The sequence below is a fragment of the Schistocerca piceifrons genome, chromosome 3 (genome assembly GCF_021461385.2).
Source record: "Schistocerca piceifrons isolate TAMUIC-IGC-003096 chromosome 3, iqSchPice1.1, whole genome shotgun sequence".
Lineage (NCBI taxonomy): Eukaryota > Metazoa > Arthropoda > Insecta > Orthoptera > Acrididae > Schistocerca > Schistocerca piceifrons.
In genome coordinates, this window is record NC_060140.1 from 336994173 (window position 1) to 337013711 (window position 19539).

At 37.6% G+C, this 19539-nt stretch overlaps 1 protein-coding gene across 1 annotated transcript in view; it reads right to left on the bottom strand.

The window, feature by feature from the left end:
- Positions 1-1815: 1815 nt before the first annotated feature.
- LOC124787783 (85/88 kDa calcium-independent phospholipase A2-like) overlaps positions 1816-19539 on the bottom strand; it is a 178575-nt gene continuing 160851 nt past the window's right edge. Inside the window, exons 11-12 of the mRNA XM_047254684.1 lie at positions 12935-13030; positions 1816-2297 (exon numbers count right to left, since the gene is read on the bottom strand). Of these exons, the coding sequence (XP_047110640.1) occupies positions 2079-2297; positions 12935-13030 (315 nt within the window). The 3' untranslated portion in view covers positions 1816-2078. The remainder of the gene's footprint in view (positions 2298-12934; positions 13031-19539) is intronic.

The following is a 19539-nucleotide window of genomic DNA, read 5'->3' on the forward strand; positions in this document are numbered from 1 at the left end:
GAGAACATGCTGGCCACTCTAGTTGAGCGATGTCGTTATCTTGAAGGAAGTCATTCACAAGATGTGCACGATAGGGACGCAAATTGTCGTCCATGAAGACGAATACCTCGCCAATATGCTGCCGATATGGTTGCACTATCGGCTGGAGCATGGCATTAATGTATTGTACAGCCATTACGACACCTTCCATGACCACCAGTGATGGACGTCGGCCCCACTTAATGCCACCCCAAAACAGCAGGGAACCTCCACCTTGCTGCACTCCCTGGACAGTGTTTCTAAGGCATTCAGCTTTACTGGATTGCCTCCAAACATGTCTCCGACAATTGTCTGGTTGAAGGCATATGCGACACTCATCAGTGAAGAGAACTTGATGCCAGTCCTGAGCGGTCCATTCAGCATGTTGTTGGGCCCATCTGTACTGCGCTGCATAGTGTCGTGGTTGCAAAGATGGACCTCACCATGGACATTGGGAGTGAAGTTGCACATCATGCAGCCTATTGCACACAATTTGTCATAACATGACATCCTGTGGCTGCACAAAAAGCATTATTCAACATGGTGGTGTCTGCTGTCGGGGTCCCTCCAAGCCATAATCCGTAGGTAGCGGTCATCCACTGCAGTAGTAGCCCTTGGGCGGCCTGAGCGAGGAATGTCATTGACAGTTCCTGTCTCTCTGTATCTCCTCCATGTCCGAGCAACATCGCTTTGGTTCACTCCGAGACGCCTGGACACTTTCCTTATTGAGAACCCTTCCTGGCACAAAGTAACAATGCAGACGTGATCTAACCATAGTACTGGACGTATAGGCATGGTTGAACTACAGACAACACGAGCCACGTACCTCCTTCCTAGTGGAATGACTGGAACTGATCGGCTGTCAGACCCCTCTGTCCAATAGGCACTGCTCATGCATGGTTGTTTTCACCTTTGGACGGGTTTAGTGACATCTCTCAACAGTCAAAGGGATTGTGTCTGTGATACAATATCCACAGTCAATGTCTATCTCCAGGAGTTCTGGGAACTGGGGTGATGCTAAGCTTTTGATATGTGTATCTACAGTAATGCTGAGAGGAAAGATTTTCCACCATGTCGAGAATATGACATTTGTGTTTGGACTAAGAAAATAGTAACTCAAGCCTGAAGAATATTCAATAATAAAGAGAGTAAACCATACATACTTGTTTCATTTATGGACAATTATAGAAAAGATGTGGACACCGCTGAAGAAAATAAAAGTTAGAATTGTCTCGCCAAGTACAAGGTTACTGTAGGTAACATGTTAGTTCAGTTGGGGGGGGGGGGGGGATGGAGCAGCATCCATTTCCTGCACAAGAAAACATCCAAACATTCACCTAATATCATTTAGGAAGACCACAGAGAATGTAAAGTTTCATAGCCAGATGGGAATGTGAATCCCAGTTCTCCAAACTACAGATTTAATTTCTTTGTAATACAACCATCTCATTTGGCGGGAAAACTGCAGGAGACTCCAAAGGGAAGCAGTTGTTCCTGCTTTCTGTCTATAGATACACATTTCTGTGCTAAGCCTAAATTTTTGGGTTTTCACACAACTTTAAATGATAATGAGACAGTAATGAGAAATGTTCAACATCAGGAATCAGAGTAAAAACACTAATACTGTAGTACTCATTAACAACTTGCATTTGCACATACCATTTAAAGAGAAATATTCACAGAACGAAGCTTTTTAAAAACCAATTCTCACATGACTGAAATACTTAATTCACCTACATAAATTAAAAAATAATAATTCTTAAAATTCAAAATATTTCAACATGTATATCTTTTTATTGTTTAGATATAATAATTGTTCATATACTGACATGATTAATATTGGTTCAGGTAAAACCTGTAACATAGTAAGCAAACTAAAAACGCGTAACAGGGAAGCACATATGATCACATTTATTATACAAAGCTTTAATTATGTCTGCACGTAACACCTGTAACATAATATTAACTTCGACTTCTTCACTATTACGTAGGATAAGGCCTTTGCTTCTTTTGGTAAGTTTTGTGGCTGTTTAATATTCTAGATGCTGGAGAACCACATTTCATTCTGGATCAATGAATTTTGCTAATTTTCTAACTGTCTCTCTATTAGAGTGCATATAGGCCTTTGCTTCCCATAACATATTCATCAACTTCTCATTACTTTTTTCATCCATTGATATATCTTCAGATAGTTGTGGACTGAATCTGAAGTATGGTACACCAATGCTGGAACACCAAGCCCTGGCTCTGTCGACAACGCGTCCATCACTGGCTGTGGCCTGTACAAACAAAAAAGCAAATTGCTATTATTAGATACTTGTCAAATGTCAACTTATTTTACATGTATTAACAAATTTGGACACGAGAGCCATTAATCTGCAAATTCTACTAAATATTTTGAAGTTATGCTGCAAAAACATGTACTTAATTAAAAGACCATGGAAGAAAGCGATTTTGACTCTTCTATCACTTTCCTGTACATGTTTGAAATCACATGATTAATATCTATTCAGCTATGATTAAAAATAAAAAAAAACAAAGCCATAATATAAATACATATCTTTATTTAAAATTAGGGTCCAAACACACAATGACTCAAGCTTATTAACATAATTACAAGATGCCTCATCACACACAAAATGAAATGTGCTACAAATATCCTTATAAAAAACTGTAAAAATAAAAATGAGAAAAATAATCAATTCATGATTTATTGATTGATTGGTTTCAGTGTGTACAACATAGAAGTTATTACTAATCTTTATAGGATAAGTAAACTTTTTTTTTTTTTTTTTTTTTTTTTTTTTTTTTTTTTTTTTTAAAAAGCTTCATTTGAAGTGGTAAATAATGACGATAACCATGAGATAAAATTCCCATCATCTAAACATTCAATAATAATAATAGAATTTCAAAATGTACATCAAACATGTGGGGCTGGCTGGTCCGCATTTCAATTACATGGCAAAAGGCATGCCACTCAAGCACTTTAAAACCTCAGGCGCCCTCCCTTGGAAAGAGTGATAGAAACCCCCTTCATGAATAAATTGTAAAACCAGGTCTGCAAAACCATAAAACCAGGTCAGCCATGGCTAGGTTAGGAATGTGTGGACAACTGTCAAATGGGCACCACAACAACAGTGAGGCAGATCCTTGTGACAGACGTCATGATCATCAGTCAGTATGGTCAATGTGCAGCCAGCAAAGGACAATGAGGGTCCTTGCGATAGGTCTCTGTGGAAGACCTCCACAAATTCGTGGTCTCATTTACTTAGAATTTGATGGGATAATACTGATCAAAGATCTGGAGCTAGCACGCCGATCTCAAGAGGGGGCTTGCTGTTAGCCAATTTGGCAGCCTGTCAGCAAGTTCATTCCTTGGGATCCCAAAATTACCCAGGGTCCAGGCAAAGACCACTGAGCATCCACATTGTTTGAGGACAAAGAGGGAATCCTGGATATTCAGGATCAAGAGCCAGTAAACAGCTCAAGGAGTTGTTACATTGAGGAAGGACTCACCAGTGCAGGAACAGATACGCTCAAGGGCATGTGTGATACTGAATAACACCGCAGTGAGAACACCACAACCATCCGGCAAGAAGTGTTAACATAAGCAAAGCCAGTGTGACCGGTAACCTACAAGCCATCAGTATAGACTACTTCAGAGTGCTGAAACACACCGAGAAGGGAGAAGAATTGGCCACTGGAGGGACTCAGGCAGACATCGTGATAGGTCAAGACAGAGCCGTGGATGGGAGATGCACCTTGGAGGTGTACGTGACTGGGCCCGGAGAAGAGGTGGAAGAGAGGAGAGCTGGAGTTCTGAAAACAAGAGACAGGATGCAGACAGCGATCTTATCCCAGACCTGGGCTGCCACTGCAGGAGGGCAGTTTGGGTAATCTGGGGAGCATCAGATGCGTAATACATGAGCAATCAACTGTTGTTGGCGCAGAACCCGCAGCGGTGGAACCTCTGCCTCCACTAGGAGTCTGATCACAGGGCTACCTCAAAAGAAACCAGTTGCCATTCACCCCACAATAATGATGGGACTGGGCCAATGATTTGTAGAGCCATAGCAGAGTGCTGTGTTCATGACCCAGGTGCTATTGCTGAGGCATCGAAGAGCACTGAAGTGCAACCGATATCTGGCTGGGGATGCGCTATACGGAAATGACAGAAGTGCATAACGCAAGTCTTGGCAGCCAAAAATTAGAAGCCATGAATAAGAGCCCAAGATTGCACTCTGTGTATTACTCCCTTCAGTCTGCATTCACTAATGCCCATAGTGGACAAACGAAAATAAATGCAAGTTGTTAGCATACAAATACAGGGACACAGTAGGTCTCATAGCTGCCACCAGACCACTGATAGCCACTAAAAATAAAAGGACACTCAAAACATGATGCTGCTGCAGAACCCCATCCTCTTGCTGATGGGAGGTGGTATGGGAGGCCCCAAAGTGTACCTGAAAAGTGTGACAGGAGAGAAAGTTCTAGATAAAATTGGAAAGGGGGGGGGGGGGGCAGGCCATAGAGGTCCCATTCAAGAAAGGTGGCAAGGATTTGGTGGCACCATGTGGTATCATAAGTTTTATCCAGATCAAAGAAGACTACAGACATAAGCCGTTCGGATAGCAGATGGCAGGTGGACTAAATTATCTGCAGTAGAATGGCCTCAGTGAAAACCATACTGGGTCAAAGCCAAAATGCCCAAAGATCCAATACAGCTTTTGACTCACCATACATTCAAGTAACTTGGAGAGGGCATCGGTTAAAGTGATTGGACAATAGCTCTCCATCTAAAGAGACTGTTTACGCAGTTTCAAAACTGCAGTAATGACACTTTCTCGCTACTGGGAAGAGTACGTCACACGTCTGGCTCGAAGTAAAAGGTTTTTTGTCCTGGAGACCCTGAAGATGTGGGCTCCTAGAGGGAGCCCTGTCCTGGCAGGTGCCAGAAAAGATGGTTTCTTCTCCAGCCGAGAAGAAGGAGCAGGTCCGTGAACAGAGGGATTGGGAACTGCATGGGAGAAGAAAAGGAAGGGGGACATGGTGGGGGTAAAGAGGAAACCCGAAGAGGAAAGGATGCAACATAAGCAAAGGTAGAAGTTAGAGATGCCAGTGGAGATGGTCAAATTTCTGTCAGACCTGAAAGTAGGACAGATGATCAAGAATTTTCGGAATTCCTGAATCTTCCTTTCCTTTTTAAAGCTGGGACAATCTGGCAACCAAAGAGAATGCGGGCCAGACCAGTTCATGCACTTGGGCAGTGTGATGCAAGGACTCCCCACACAGTCACCACAAATAGGAGTCACATCACATCATGAAGAAATGTGAGCAAAATGGAGACACCAGAAACAGTGCAAGGGTGGTTGGAGATTGGTCTTCACACTGCAATAGTAACACATAACTTAGCTTTTTCCAGAAGGGCATCCCCTTGAGCTAGGATGAAAGTATTGGTATAAACACAACTGTCCTTAGGATTAAATAAATGCTACGCCATGCCAGATTAGTCCCAAGTTCATCAGATTGAAGGAGGAGGTCACTGTGGAAAATAATTCCCTGAGCTATATTTAAGGACTGGTGAGGAGTAATGCTCACTGGGATGTCTCCTAAGCACTCACAAGCACAAAGGGAAGCTGACTGATTGACAGTAGGGAACCAGATCCCATCTTGCTAAGGGAGTCAGCTTCACCAAACTTATCTTCAATGTGTTCTAAAAAGAAAGAGTAGTTTGGTAGCAGTGAAAATTTCCCTATCTGTCCTGGAACAAACCAAGTAATAGTGGGACCTGGCCCTCCTCCCAGGGAGTGGCCAGGGAGTAGAAGGCCGAGGAAGCAAAAGTAGGAGCATAGAGAGAACCGTTTCTATCTAAAGAGATGGCCGCAGATGAGCGGTCAGTAGTGTGGAACTTAGCATGCATGACTTGCAGGTATCAGAAGTAGAGATCAATGCCCACAGGCTGGATGATGATCCGAGTGTGAAGATCCTAGGCATCTAGATGGATCATAAATGGACATGGCACCAGCACATGAACAAGTTAACCAAGAAGTTTAGTTATGCCTGCCTGCACTTCAAGTGTCTTTCTGTGTTGATCTCGAGATGGGATTTCTAGTATCCTTTGCACACTTTCATCTAATTCTAATAATCTTCTGCTGCAATGCAAAAAGGATATTTTGTAAAAATGATAACCAAGCAGCTTGTTGAACCCTCTTTATGGACCTAACATTCATTGCATGCCAATACATATTCTCCTCAATGGCATTTGTTGTTAAACATGAAGTGAACTAGTGAACTTAGGTTGAACTGTTTGAGTTTCAACCACATTCAAGAAGCACAAACAATTTCCATAAAACTATGCATCACTCTCTAGAGATGAAAGATCTAGCGCAAAATTATAGAGCAGATTACTGGCACAAGTCAGCAGGAAATTATGAATCCCAGATACTCGCAAGTAAAGTAATAGCATAGCTTATTTGCCACTCATACAACTTAACAGAATATCTGGACTCACGGATATAAATTCACCATGTCTCTGATGTTTAATATAAATTGATATGGACTTTTCCAGTATACAGACACCTTATTGTGGTCTGTGTTAAATCACATAAATGCTTTGTCTGCAGTATCTAATAAAAACATTTTTTTTAAAGTAGGTGCTTTCTCCTAATATGCGTAAATATGCATGAAGCACGGACATGGTACAGTCAGTTGGCTTGCATGCCTGAACAATGCAGGTAGCAATACTACTGGTCAAGCACACTGGAAGATGTGGGTAAAGAGACCAGGCTAATTTCTTGTAAATACCTTTTTACCATCACTCGTCTTAGAGTAGCATGGAAAGTGGTGAGGTTTTCTGCTATAAAAATATTTGACCGTCTGCCCAGTGATACAAAGTATTTAATGGAAAATGAAATTCACTTGAAATGCTAAACAAAGTCATATCTGCCTGACTACTCTTTCTATTCTACTCCATAGAAGAATGGAGAGAGAGAGAGAGAGAGAGAGAGAGAGAGAGAGAGAGAGAGAGAGAGACTGAACATATTCAGGTATATGTAAAAAAACTAAACATGAAAAATTAAAGAAAGTTTAAGAAATCATGAAAATGGTCAACACGTTTGGATTATTGACTGTTTGTATCTTGTAACTTTTACTGTGAAAATCGTCAGCATGTTTGGATTACTGGCTGACAGTGCCTTGTAACATTAGGCAAAACAACTAGCTATATAGTTAATCCATACATCTTAAAGCAAGGAAAAATTACAGCCATTACATTTTCCAAGGACCTGTGTTACTACTGTGTGGCTTAATGATGATGGAATTCTCTTGGGTAAAATATTCTTGAGGTGAAATAATGCTCCATTTGGCTCTCCATGTGGATGTTGTGAGGAAAACACATACTCTCAGGGGCACTCTGGAATGCTCTCTGTGTGAGGCACGTCTGGGCGACTCAGTGGCTATAAATAGCTCTGTTACCGATAATCCAGTCTGTCAATGTTGGCTAACTGTTGCAATAATTCGTATTGATACTACTACTTCCGATGGAGGCCTACGATTTACAAGTCTACTTTGGATGTAAAGACTGAGTATAACATGAATGTCAGTTCGTCCGTTTTGGTTGATGTGTTGAAAGGACAGACTGTTTTTTGAGGAGGTCGTTTTGATTTTACTTTCTCTGTTACTGATAATCCAGTCAGTCAATGTTGGTTAACTGTTGCAATAATTCATATTGATACTACTAGTAAGTCTACAGCAACGTCTTTGGAGCAGATACCTCCTCATGATGTTATCGGTTATCGGACGTTCATGTTCACTATGTCTCAAGTTCGTGGTGTTGGAGAAACATCGACAAATTTCTTTATTGCTAAACCTTTGTGTGTTAGGACCCGTAGGTCTTGTAAACTTTCTCATGATGATAATATTTGTGTGTCTGTGCGTGGCAGAGGGGTTGATATGAAATTTAAAATAGTTGGCGATATGACTGTATATAATAGTATGTAATAAAGTGGTGGTACATGCTCTGAACTGTTGACATAGAGCTGTATCCTTTTTTTAAAAAAATAAAAAAATAATAATCATCTACACATTGATCTTGCCAAAAGCCGAGAAGCGATTCTTGATAGCAACCAAATTTGGACACACATGCTGGAAAAGCATATCAGCTTCCTATTTAAGAAATGGCAGCAGCACAGGGCTAACAGCCTGTGTAATGTAGTGGGCACTGATTACTTTACTCTCCACAAACACCAAATGTGACTGCAATTTGTATCTAGCTGAAATGTAAGTCTAGGATGGCTTCCAATGAAGGGCAACAAAATGCGGCATAGGATATGGTTGACATATCACTGTGTCGCAAGGGTGTCATGGATGACAACCAAAGAGGTTCTGCTATGAAAAGAAATGGCATCCCAGACATGTCTTTGCTGGCCATTGGGGCTCAGTTCAAAGTGGGACTGATTACTGAAGACAATTCTGCTCCATTCAATCAGATTCCAGGTCGAATGTGCCTAACACCATTGCAAACGAGCTTCTTGGAGTACAGAGGTCAACAGTGGCCGGCACAAGGGGTGCCTTGGGCTCTGGCCCCTTCTGTCCTTTGAGTTCACTGAAGCACCAGTTGCATGTCTGATCAATGATAATGATGAATCCAGGGCTCTGAGTGCCTCTCTGATGATTGCTCAATCCTCACATTCTGTCATCTGCAGGTTCACTGCTTCCTTCCTGGCATATTGTTCAGGCACCTGTCTGTGAGGCATAGTTACTGTCCAACTGCGTACACGAAATTAAATTTGCAAGCCTTTATGCCCTGGTGTTCACATGTCCCATTTACTATTCTTGCCATCAGTATGGTGAAATTGTGCTGTAGCATCACATGTTCATCAACCGGCTGCCACAGTTTACACTTTTGCATTTTCCATTGATACCTGTAAGAATATAAATTTGTGACCAATTTGCCTAAACCTTTTGTGGAGTGTAATTTTGCCAGTGAGCACAGTCCTTTCAGGTGTTACTCTGTTACTCCTCCTCCTCCTCCTCCTCCTCCTCCTCCTCCTCCTCCTCCTCCTCCCCCCCCCCCCCCCCCCCCCAAGCAGTATGATCAGAAGTCTTTTCTGATGGCAATGGCACTTATATGGAGTGTAGCCTTGTTCAGAAGTGAAATGTGGGTGATAACAGTCCAGACAAGAAGAGAATAGAAGTTTTTGAAATGTGGGTCTATAGGGGAATGATAAAGAGTACATGGGTAGTTGGATAACTAATGAAGAGGTTCTGAATCGAATCAGAGAGAAAAAAAATTATGGCACTCGACTAAAAGAAGAGACTGTTTGATAGGGCACACCCTGACACACAAGGAATAATAATGAAAGGAAATAATAATTGCAGGAAACGTGAGGGGAGGGGCTAAAAACTGGAGAGGGAGACCAAGGCCAGACTACAGTAATCAGGATCAGATGGATGTAGGGTTACATTAGTTATGCACACATGAAGAGGCTTACACAGGACAGACCAGCACAGAGAGCTGCACCACCCCAGTCTTTGGGCTGAAGACAACAACAATAAGATGGTGATAATTCTAATCTATCTTCCTAAACATAAAGAAATTATAGCTGTAACTGAACTGGTTTGTTGGACTACACTCACCTTAACTTTGTGAAAGAATCCAGGGGGTATGGCTGAAAGTAACTTGTGTCTGCTTATAGAGAAAACAAAACACAAAATCTAGGTACCTCTGCATCCCTGTTATGGCCCAGATGACACAACTCTTTCACCAGGTGTGGAACAAACATGTCTGAACATTATTTTGAATCTTCATAAGCACCCTTCTCAATTTATGAGCCATTCCTGAATATATTTCCCAAACAGGTATACTGTGGGACCTTTACTATACTGCTTTTGCCTGTGAATTTTATTCCATGTACTGTAAGCAAATTAAGAATGAAATGAAAAGAAATAAGATTGTGGGAAACATTTAATTTTAAGACAGAGAGTACTGTTAACATCCTGTCAAAACTGAGGTGTGGAAATCCAGGCAAGCTGCATAGGGAAACAGGACACTGTATAAAATTTGTGACTGTACCAACATAAATATATTTTCCAGTCATAACCATCACCTTGTGACGATTGATATTATACTGCATGTCCCGTAATTTTGTCTGAAACATATTCAATTCAAACTCAGCAATAATTTTATACTCTACTGTCTTTTTGATGTTTCTTGGTAGCTCAGTGTTAAAGTGCCAGACTACAACTCCAAAGGTTCTGGATTTGACTCCTAGTCCTTCCTAGGATTTTAATCTGTCACTTATAACTTCATTCACCTCTGGCAATATTTATGATGTGAAAAATGCCAATTTGCACAATGATTTGGAGTCAACTTTAAACCGTACATCCTCCAACAGCTGGCTGGATATGTGAGCTTAAAGGCCTGAGGAAAACAACAGCACACCAGATCTGACAGGACCATGCCTAGTAAGCCACTGTGGTGTTCAAACCAACTTGTGGGTTGATGGCAGATTTACTACCCTCCTTTTATTAACTACAAATGCTCTTAAATCATTTACAAGTTCTACTCCCTTTTACAGTGCCTCACATGTACAATGATGTTTGAGTACTGCATTGAGAGTCCACATTCATTTTGGTTTTGATACCAAAAGGGCAGACAAAATCTTTCAAGATATATGTTAACACAAGCTATAAAAACACAGCTTTAAATATTGCACTTTGTTAGCATACATCAAAACTTTCATACTCCAAAAAAGGGATATATAGAGCAGACATAATGCAGGCAAAGTTGAACATCTAATTTCTGCGCATGCACAGAAGTTTATCTATTTTCTCTCCATCTTGCCTGGTTTCAATGTCATCAAACCATATGCATTGGAACAGGGATCAGTACAAGGGTGAAATATTTCAATTTCAAAACCACTTGTGTCCTACAGACCTTTTAGCTTTATAAGTCCAGAACAGTAAAAAACTAGTCAAAATCAGTAAAATAACAAAAGTTTTAATTTCAGCCACATGTGTCTCTTTAGTGTTTCATTTCCAGACAAAATTGCCCAACACTTCTTATGCACACATTAGTACAACACGTATTCTTTTGAACATACCTTCATCAAAACACAAAAGGAAGCACTCTAATATCGATTTCACAATTCTGGCTGCACCTCTTGCATTTGGTATATAAATGATAGAATTTTGAGGTTGTGTTCTTACATTTCTTCATGGAGGGTTCTTTGTTCATTTGTCTTTCCTAAGTAGAAATTGTTATTTTCAAAACTTATTTCATTGTCATCAGCATCCATCTCTGTATCAGTTTCATGTTCCCATTTCGCACTCATCAGACTATTCTGAATCAGATTTATCATACAATTCTTCTGTTTTGACTTCTTCGAGTGAGCTCTGTATTCTCTTTCATTTTCTTCATAAGCACAAATACTGTAAAATGAGCTTGCATCATACAGTGACGAAAAGCAAAGTGACAACAAGATATTTATTTCACTTGGAAAGCAGTTAAAATTGCAGTATTAGACAACAATGGGCTCAGTTAAAATGACAACATTGAAACTGCTGTAAAATTTAAAAAACTGACACTGGGTATTATTTTGATTTTTGTTACAGTAGAACTGTCTCAGGGTGTTCTAAACACTCCACTGTATGTTTTCAAAGAACTATGGTAACTGAAACTTAGTGTATCTAATTTAATTTTTTACGTAATTGTTAGATAGAGAGCTAACAAGAGTTTCAGACAATTACGAAAATTTAAACTAATAATATAAGTAATTTCTAATGTGTGGAGTGTTCACAGCAGACGGTGTCAGAACTACAGGGTTAAGTATTGTATAATTTAATGAGTGTACCCAAACTCTGTCCCTAAACACAAGGAGTTTGTGTATTTCATTACAAAGTATGGTGTTCATTCAACATATTTTCAGTGATCACTGGCCACAGAATCAAGTGGTATAATTTAAGAGTTTCATCAGTAATTCTGTTCTTTAATAAATGAATAATGGGAGGACTTGAACCATTGCACCTAAATCTACATAGTTTCTTATTTTTCCTTTTCTTATTAAGATCATGAAGCCAATTCTCTCTGCAGATTTGGATTGTAGAAGCACTTCAAACTGTTAACACTCAGGCTTTCCCGAGAAGTTGCTGATGTGTGTCCACGACACTTTGCCACTGTAATACTACTTATGAGGGTACATTTCATTCTATTCATTAAAGGCATATTTCATATTCATTTCGGGAAATGATAAGCACACTGATGTGTCTCCAAAAGCCACCACCATCATCGTCGTTGAAGGAAAAAGGTCACGAATATAATTTTAACTGTCCTCCCTCCCCCCATATATTCTGATAAAAATAGATGTATATGTCTCTTGTTTAGGAAACATCATATTTTCATTATATAACCTAAATGATAAAAGTTAGTATGAAATTGCCAAGACAGCACAACATGTAAGCCTGATGGCGATATCCTTCAAATGTACATCTTGACAAATAACATTTGTAAAGTAAAGAAAGTTCATTGGTACAGTTATAGCCACAGCCACGTGCCTCAACACACCCAATTTCCCATTATGGTTGAAAGAAAGATGATACCTTTTCTGAATAAAAGTGTGATCTTGGTCTTCAACTGTACTGAATTTTGGAGGTTGCAGTATAATATAAATATGGAGCTGGAACTTTTATTGAAAAATATACTTTAAAATATTGGTAAAGTATGTTAATATCCAGAAAATTATCTTGAGGCAATTTTGTTCCTTTATCATATACATCATAATTAGCATCCACCATTACCAGTGCATGACATCTGCAGACTAGAAGCACTCTGATCATCTCTTCGCGAGAGTGATACAATAAACAAAATGTTCATATATTTGTCATTAAATTGATAGCCTACATTTAAAAAATACATCACCTGATCAACAAGTAGCATTCCTAAAGCAGAAATACCACAGGCCAACTTTGCAGCATCCCAAAGACTCTCTGGACGAAATACATCTACTTCCTTAAGCTGCAAATAAAAAGAAAACTGACTATACAAATTTACCTTAAATAAGTGCATACTTATCAGAAGGTGATTTTTATTAGTCACAATAAAATGTTATCTCTCAGATGAGACTAATTTGGAGAAACACCACGCTCACTACATAAAATTTTATTAGATATTTAACCGTCACACACTTTTTTTACACAAACAGTATCATTCTTTGAAAAACAATAATAGAGAAATTTTCTGGGGCATCAAAGAATTACATTAGTCAAAACACTTAGAAGGTTGGTCAAATTATCCTTTCATATTATTACTTTTTTTCAGGAAAAAGGGAGGGGGGTGGAGGAGGAGGAGGAGGAGGAAGTGACTGCCTGATCCTTATTACTATGAGAAGAAAAAAAGACCATAATGCTCACTTCAACTTGCTAATTAGATGTCTGATGGATGAGTAAGATATTTCTCAAATATGTTAGCTCTTTGAGTCATTTTGCAGTGCTAATGTCTTTTTCAATGCAAGTAAACATTGTGCAGTGTCTCAGCAATACAGATTACTAGTACCTGTTGCAACCAAGCCACAGAATTGTCATGGATCACAAATCTATGACTGTTAGCTCACTTTCAGACAAGGAGAAAAACAGGAAAAGTTTAACCATAAGCAACAAAATTTTCATCACAGTATGCAGTAGAATGCTATAACTATTGTGGCCATCACAAACAAGAAGAAGATGGAAAGTAGTTTGGTTACTGTTTGGATTAGAACAAAAAGCATGTAAATTACAAGACAAATGCTTGGAAAACAAAAGTAACAAAACAGCCAACAAATAAAAATGTTAAAGAAGGTATTCTTAAAAAAAAACTGTACAAAAATGTATGAAGAGCAGAAAATAAGAAATATTTGTGGTCAGTTTGATAGAATTAGTATCAGGGATAAGTTATATGCTCTCTCCTAATAGTCTGGGCAGGAACAGTGAATGTAAAAAAAAAAGAGAGTAGTCCAAATCAAACAACTGACTGTCTTCTCATAAGCAAACTAGGTACAATCCTCCACTAAAATGTGATGCACATGAAGCTGTCACACACAGGTGAGTCCTCTCACTTGACAAGGAATCCATACATTAAAGGGCAGCACACAGTCAGAAATCACAATAACAGCACTTAATTTTACTTTTGTGTCTGAAAGGAGTTATGTAAGGGTTGGGTTGTTCGTTTCACATACTGTACCCCCAATTTCAGCCATTCTTCCTCCTACTGATACTTCATTGTGTCCATGACATACACACTCACTTGCCGTACGAGATACCTCATTTCCCTGAATGTACAAATTATCCAGCAGAATGACACCTCAGTCTTCCACACACTCTATATTTGCTTCTCTGTGAATAGATACACTACATAGCTTGAAGGCTATTCAGAGAATGGGAACTAATGAGAAATTTTAAGCTCAGTGACATCATAAGCTCCACTATCATTAAAATGTTTTGCATTATACATACTGATTTTTTTTGTGAGAGTCTTGAAACTATATTCAGATAATATAGCTGAGCAGTCAAGTAATAGAATCATTTCAATCCATCAGTGCATACTATCATATGGTTAAATCACTTAAATAAAATTTGACAGAACATAATCCTCCAACTCATGGGTGTATCAGTTAGAGGACTATGTTGTGTCAAATTGTATGAATGATTGGTCGTCTCACTAATGAAGTAGTCTTTTGATACGTTATGAGAATAAAGTAGCTAATTTCAATTATAAAATGTGTAACTGCAAATCTTTCCCACATACTACATGCACGCAAACACCACCTTCTTCAGTTCACTTTGAAAGAAGCAGCTAGTGACAAACTAGGCATGGGGTCAAAGACAGCTTTGATGGTTCTAAAATATCAATGCATGAAAAAGAAGTCCTAAAAATACATTCCACTGCACAGTTCCTCATAACACTTCCAAATTCAAAATATATTGAGCTCCCTCAATAAGAAGGATGGTGAACAATTTCACTTTCCCAAAGATCTGCCATTTACCAAAACCTTGCAGTACTATGGCATTGTTTGTATGACTATCATTCAAAGACAACCTATCAAAATTCATTCCCTGGAGAGCAATGTGTGGTAAAAGAAATCGTTCACTAAGAAACTGACAACAAGCTGTATACTTCAAACACAATGCAGATACACTGCACGGAAGCAAGAGTAGCTCACCAGCCTTAACACAGAGCATTCCATGGAAAGTGTTCTCACTTCAGATTGAATAAAATTGAAAAAGATTTTGGTAGGACTGCTACATGAAGCACATACTGGGCACCTATAATCCTGATGGTATGTCTTGGATGCAGTAACAATATGTTTCTTATCAAATGTGAAATCCAAAAATCTGACTGACTTTTCAAAACAGAATTGTTTCTGACTTCCTTGGTTCATGGGGCTTACTATGTGAGATGGAGGGTATTCTGTGTACCACTGTCACTTCCCTCTTCCCTGTTCCAGTCGCAAATGGTTCATGGGAAGAATGATTGTTGGTAAGTTTCCATATGAGCTCTAATCTCTCTTATTTTAACTTCATGACCTATTCATAGGATATAAGTAGGAGAAACTCAGCTTGCCCTTTTCTCACATGGTATCTGGCACACTATGGATGAAGGATTCCGTATTCCTGAATTTCTGAAAAGCGTTTGACACACTGCCCAACAACAGATTTGACAAAGATATGAGCACACATAATAGGTTCCCAAATATATGAGTGGCTCAAAGACTTCTTAAGTACCAGAACCCAGAATGTTGTCCTCAACAGCGAGTGCTCATCAGAGACAAGGGTATTGTCACGAGTGCTTCAGCAAAGTGTGATAGGACTGCTATTATTCTCTATAAATGTAAATGATCTGGTAGACAGTGTGAGCAGTAATTTACAGCTGTTTGCTGATAATGCTGTGATGTACAGGAAGGTGTTGTTAAATGATGATACAATACAACTTAGACAAAAATTTATTAATTCCTGTATCTTCACCAGTTTGTTTTCATAAGTGGTAGTGGGCCGACGTATGATTAGATCCGTCATACCAGTATTGTTTCAAAATGTGTATTTAAACCGTACATTAAAAAGTGTTATAAAAAGTTATTAGGAAAGCAAAGTTTATCCATACATTCATGACGACCACACCTGACTGTTCATCATTTCACTCGCGCCGAGATCTTGTATCAAGAGGTTTGGAGCAGACGAGGAATTTGCGGGAGCAGCAGAGGAGCAAATCTGCATTGGCATTGTTATAATCAGGACTACGCACAATGAAATTAATGTGAAGCAGTATGTAGCTCAAATTATGAATATTGATCTTAAATGTACTGATATTGAAGGAAGGTCTGTTGATATTGGTACCAGTTAAAGTTCACCCAGGATACGTGTACAGATTTATAAATTACCTTCCAATTTCTTTCAACTATTTTTTCCAATCAATTATTTTTTTCAATTATTCAAGTAGCAATTATTAATCAGTTTTCATTATTTGCTTGCCCACATGTGTCATTATTCAATGGCAACCATTTCAAGGATGGTGCCAAGCGAAATATGAACAGACTTTTCAGTTGTTGAGCAAAAAAAGTGAGATAATTGATTCATTTTATTGTTACAAGAAACTACTGAAACTCTTGTTGTATTTGTTACATGTCTGTGCGATTGGGAATAAGAAAACATCGACGGAGTAAATTAAAATTAAATTCTGCCTACAAACCAGACACGACGGGAATGCTGATTTCAGTGGTAAAGGTAGGAAGCTGCTAAGCTGTATGCTTATATGGCCGCACTTGGCACCATCTCTCTGGAAGTAGATAATCTCTATTCCTTCCAATCAATATCCTTTACGGGATGTGCATTTTTACAGAAATCATGAAAATTTGTACGAAGACATCATTGAAGTGCAAGATAAGTCATTCAAATTTTATAAGACTGTGTCACATAATCATCAGGTTCATTAGTGACTACGCAGCTAAATCTACTTCAATTTTCATTTTTGAAAATATATATAATTTTGTTAAAAACTAATCACAATGGAGTCAAAGGAAATGGTTATTGTTGAAAATTCATTACAAAATGCAATCTGCCAAAATGTCAGAAATCCTAGCTTGGCAACAGTTCAAGATAATGCGCCAACTCATGAACTGGCTGATGGCAACCAAAAGACTGACAATGGCATCCCACTATCAAAAAATTGATGACACTGGTAATAGAACTAATCATGATGTCACTTTTATGATGCTCAATGACACAATTTTTCAATTTTCACCGGGAAACATTTTTTCAAATAGTGAAACTGAAGGGCGCGACAGCAAAAACTCCTTTGTAATGTTACTTAAAATCCATATTGATTGCAAATTTTTTATTATTCATATGACCGGTTTCGGTTCATTCAGAACCATCTTCAGATCTAATATTTCAGTTACAGGAGTAACCCGGGTTACTGTTTTGTTTTCGTCAGGTTGATTTAAAGTCTGTAATTGCTTATTCTTCTGTTGCTCATATAAGAATGGTTATTGGAGGATTGATAACTATGAATTGATGAGGTTGTATAGGTTCTCTTTCTTTAATGGTTGGTCATGGTTTGTGTTCTTCTGGTTTATTTTGTCTATCTAATATTTATTATGAGCGTTTAGGTAGACGAAGATTATTAATTAACAAGGGTATAATTAATTTAATGCCAAGAATGGCTTTATGATGATTTCTTTTGAGATCTTCTAATATAGCCGCTCCTCCTCCTTTAAATTTGGTAGGTGAACTTAGATTATTAAATAGAATTATGTCTTGATCTTCTTTTAGATTTCTTGCTTTAATTTTTTTGTCTTTTTTTAGAGCTGTTTATACTTTATATATGTATTCTTATTCTCAGCATGGTAATTATTATTCTGGTGTTTATACTTGTTCTCTTGGTTATTTTCGTGAATATCATCTTTTACTTTTACATTGATTGCCTTTAAATATTCTTTGTTTAAAGGGGGAGTATTTTTTTGTTTAGTTTGCTTAAGTATTTTAATTAAAAATGTTGTTTTGTGGAATCAATGATATGAATTTTTTTCATCTTAGGCCGTGAATTTGTTTTCTATTTGTTCTTTGAGTTTTTTTTCTTTATTTTTTTCTAGAACTATAATTTTTATTTTGGGTATTTATTATTTAATAATTGATTATAGAGTTTTTGTTGAATGAGAGCTTTTTAATTTAAATGGTTCTATGGTTGTTATGACTTTAATTTTGGATTGAATGTCTCTTATTTTTATATCTTTTGTTATGTATATTTCTTCTTTGGTTATTTATTATAGAGAGGATTATATATCGGGAGAAAAGAATATAAATCGTTTTATTATTATTGTTTTAATATTTATTCTTTCTATAGGGTTTTTAATTATTAGTCCTAATTTGATTAGAATTTTATTAGGATGGGATGGTTTAGGTTTAGTTTCTTATTGTTTAGTTATTTATTATCAAAATGTAAAATCTTATAGTGCTGGTATGTTAACTGCACTTTCTAATCGTGTTGGTGATGTTGCTATTTTAATTTCTATTGCTTGAATATTGAATTTTGGCGGTTGAAATTATATTTATTATTATGATTTTATTTCTAATTCTTTTGAAATAAAGCTTATTACTATATTAATTGTTTTAGCAGCTATAACTAAAAGAGCTCAAATTCCCTTTTCTTCTTGACTTCCTGCTGCTATGGCTGCCCCTACTCCTGTTTCTGCTTTGGTTCATTCTTCTACTCTTGTTACTGCTGGGGTTTATTTATTAATTCGTTTTAGACCAATATTAGATACTTATAATTGTGGTTGATTCTTACTTTTAATTGGTTGTATAACTATGTTTATGGCCGGTTTGGGTGCAAATTTTGAATTTGATTTGAAGAAAATTATTGCTCTTTCTACTTTAAGACAACTTGGTTTAATAATGAGAATTTTGGCTATGGGCTATCCAAAACTTGCATTTTTTCATTTATTAGCTCATGCTTTATTTAAGGCTTTATTGTTTATGTGTGCAGGTTCAATAATTCATAATTTAAAGGATTCTCAGGATATTCGTTTTATAGGTTCAATTGTTAATTTTATGCCTTTAACTTCGGTTTGTTTTAATGTTTCTAGTTTATCTTTGTGTGGTATACCATTTTTAGCATGTTTTTATTCAAAGGATTTAATTCTTGAGATGGTTTGTTTAAGATGAATTAATTGTTTGATTTTTTTTCTTTATTTCTTTTCTACTGGTTTAACTGCTTCTTATTCTTTTCGTCTTTTTTATTATTCAATATCTGGTGACAATAATTTTTATTCTAGATTTTCTTTTGACGATAAGGGTTATTATATTTCTTTTGGTATAATTGGTTTATTGTTTGTTGCTGTTTTTGGTGGTAGTCTTTTGTCTTGGTTAATTTTTCCTGTTCTTCATGTGATTGCCTTGCCTTATTATTTGAAGTTTTTAACTATTACTGTAGTTGTTTTAGGTGCTTATTTGGGTTATCTTATTTCTAATTTTGATTTTTCTCAAAATTTATTTTCT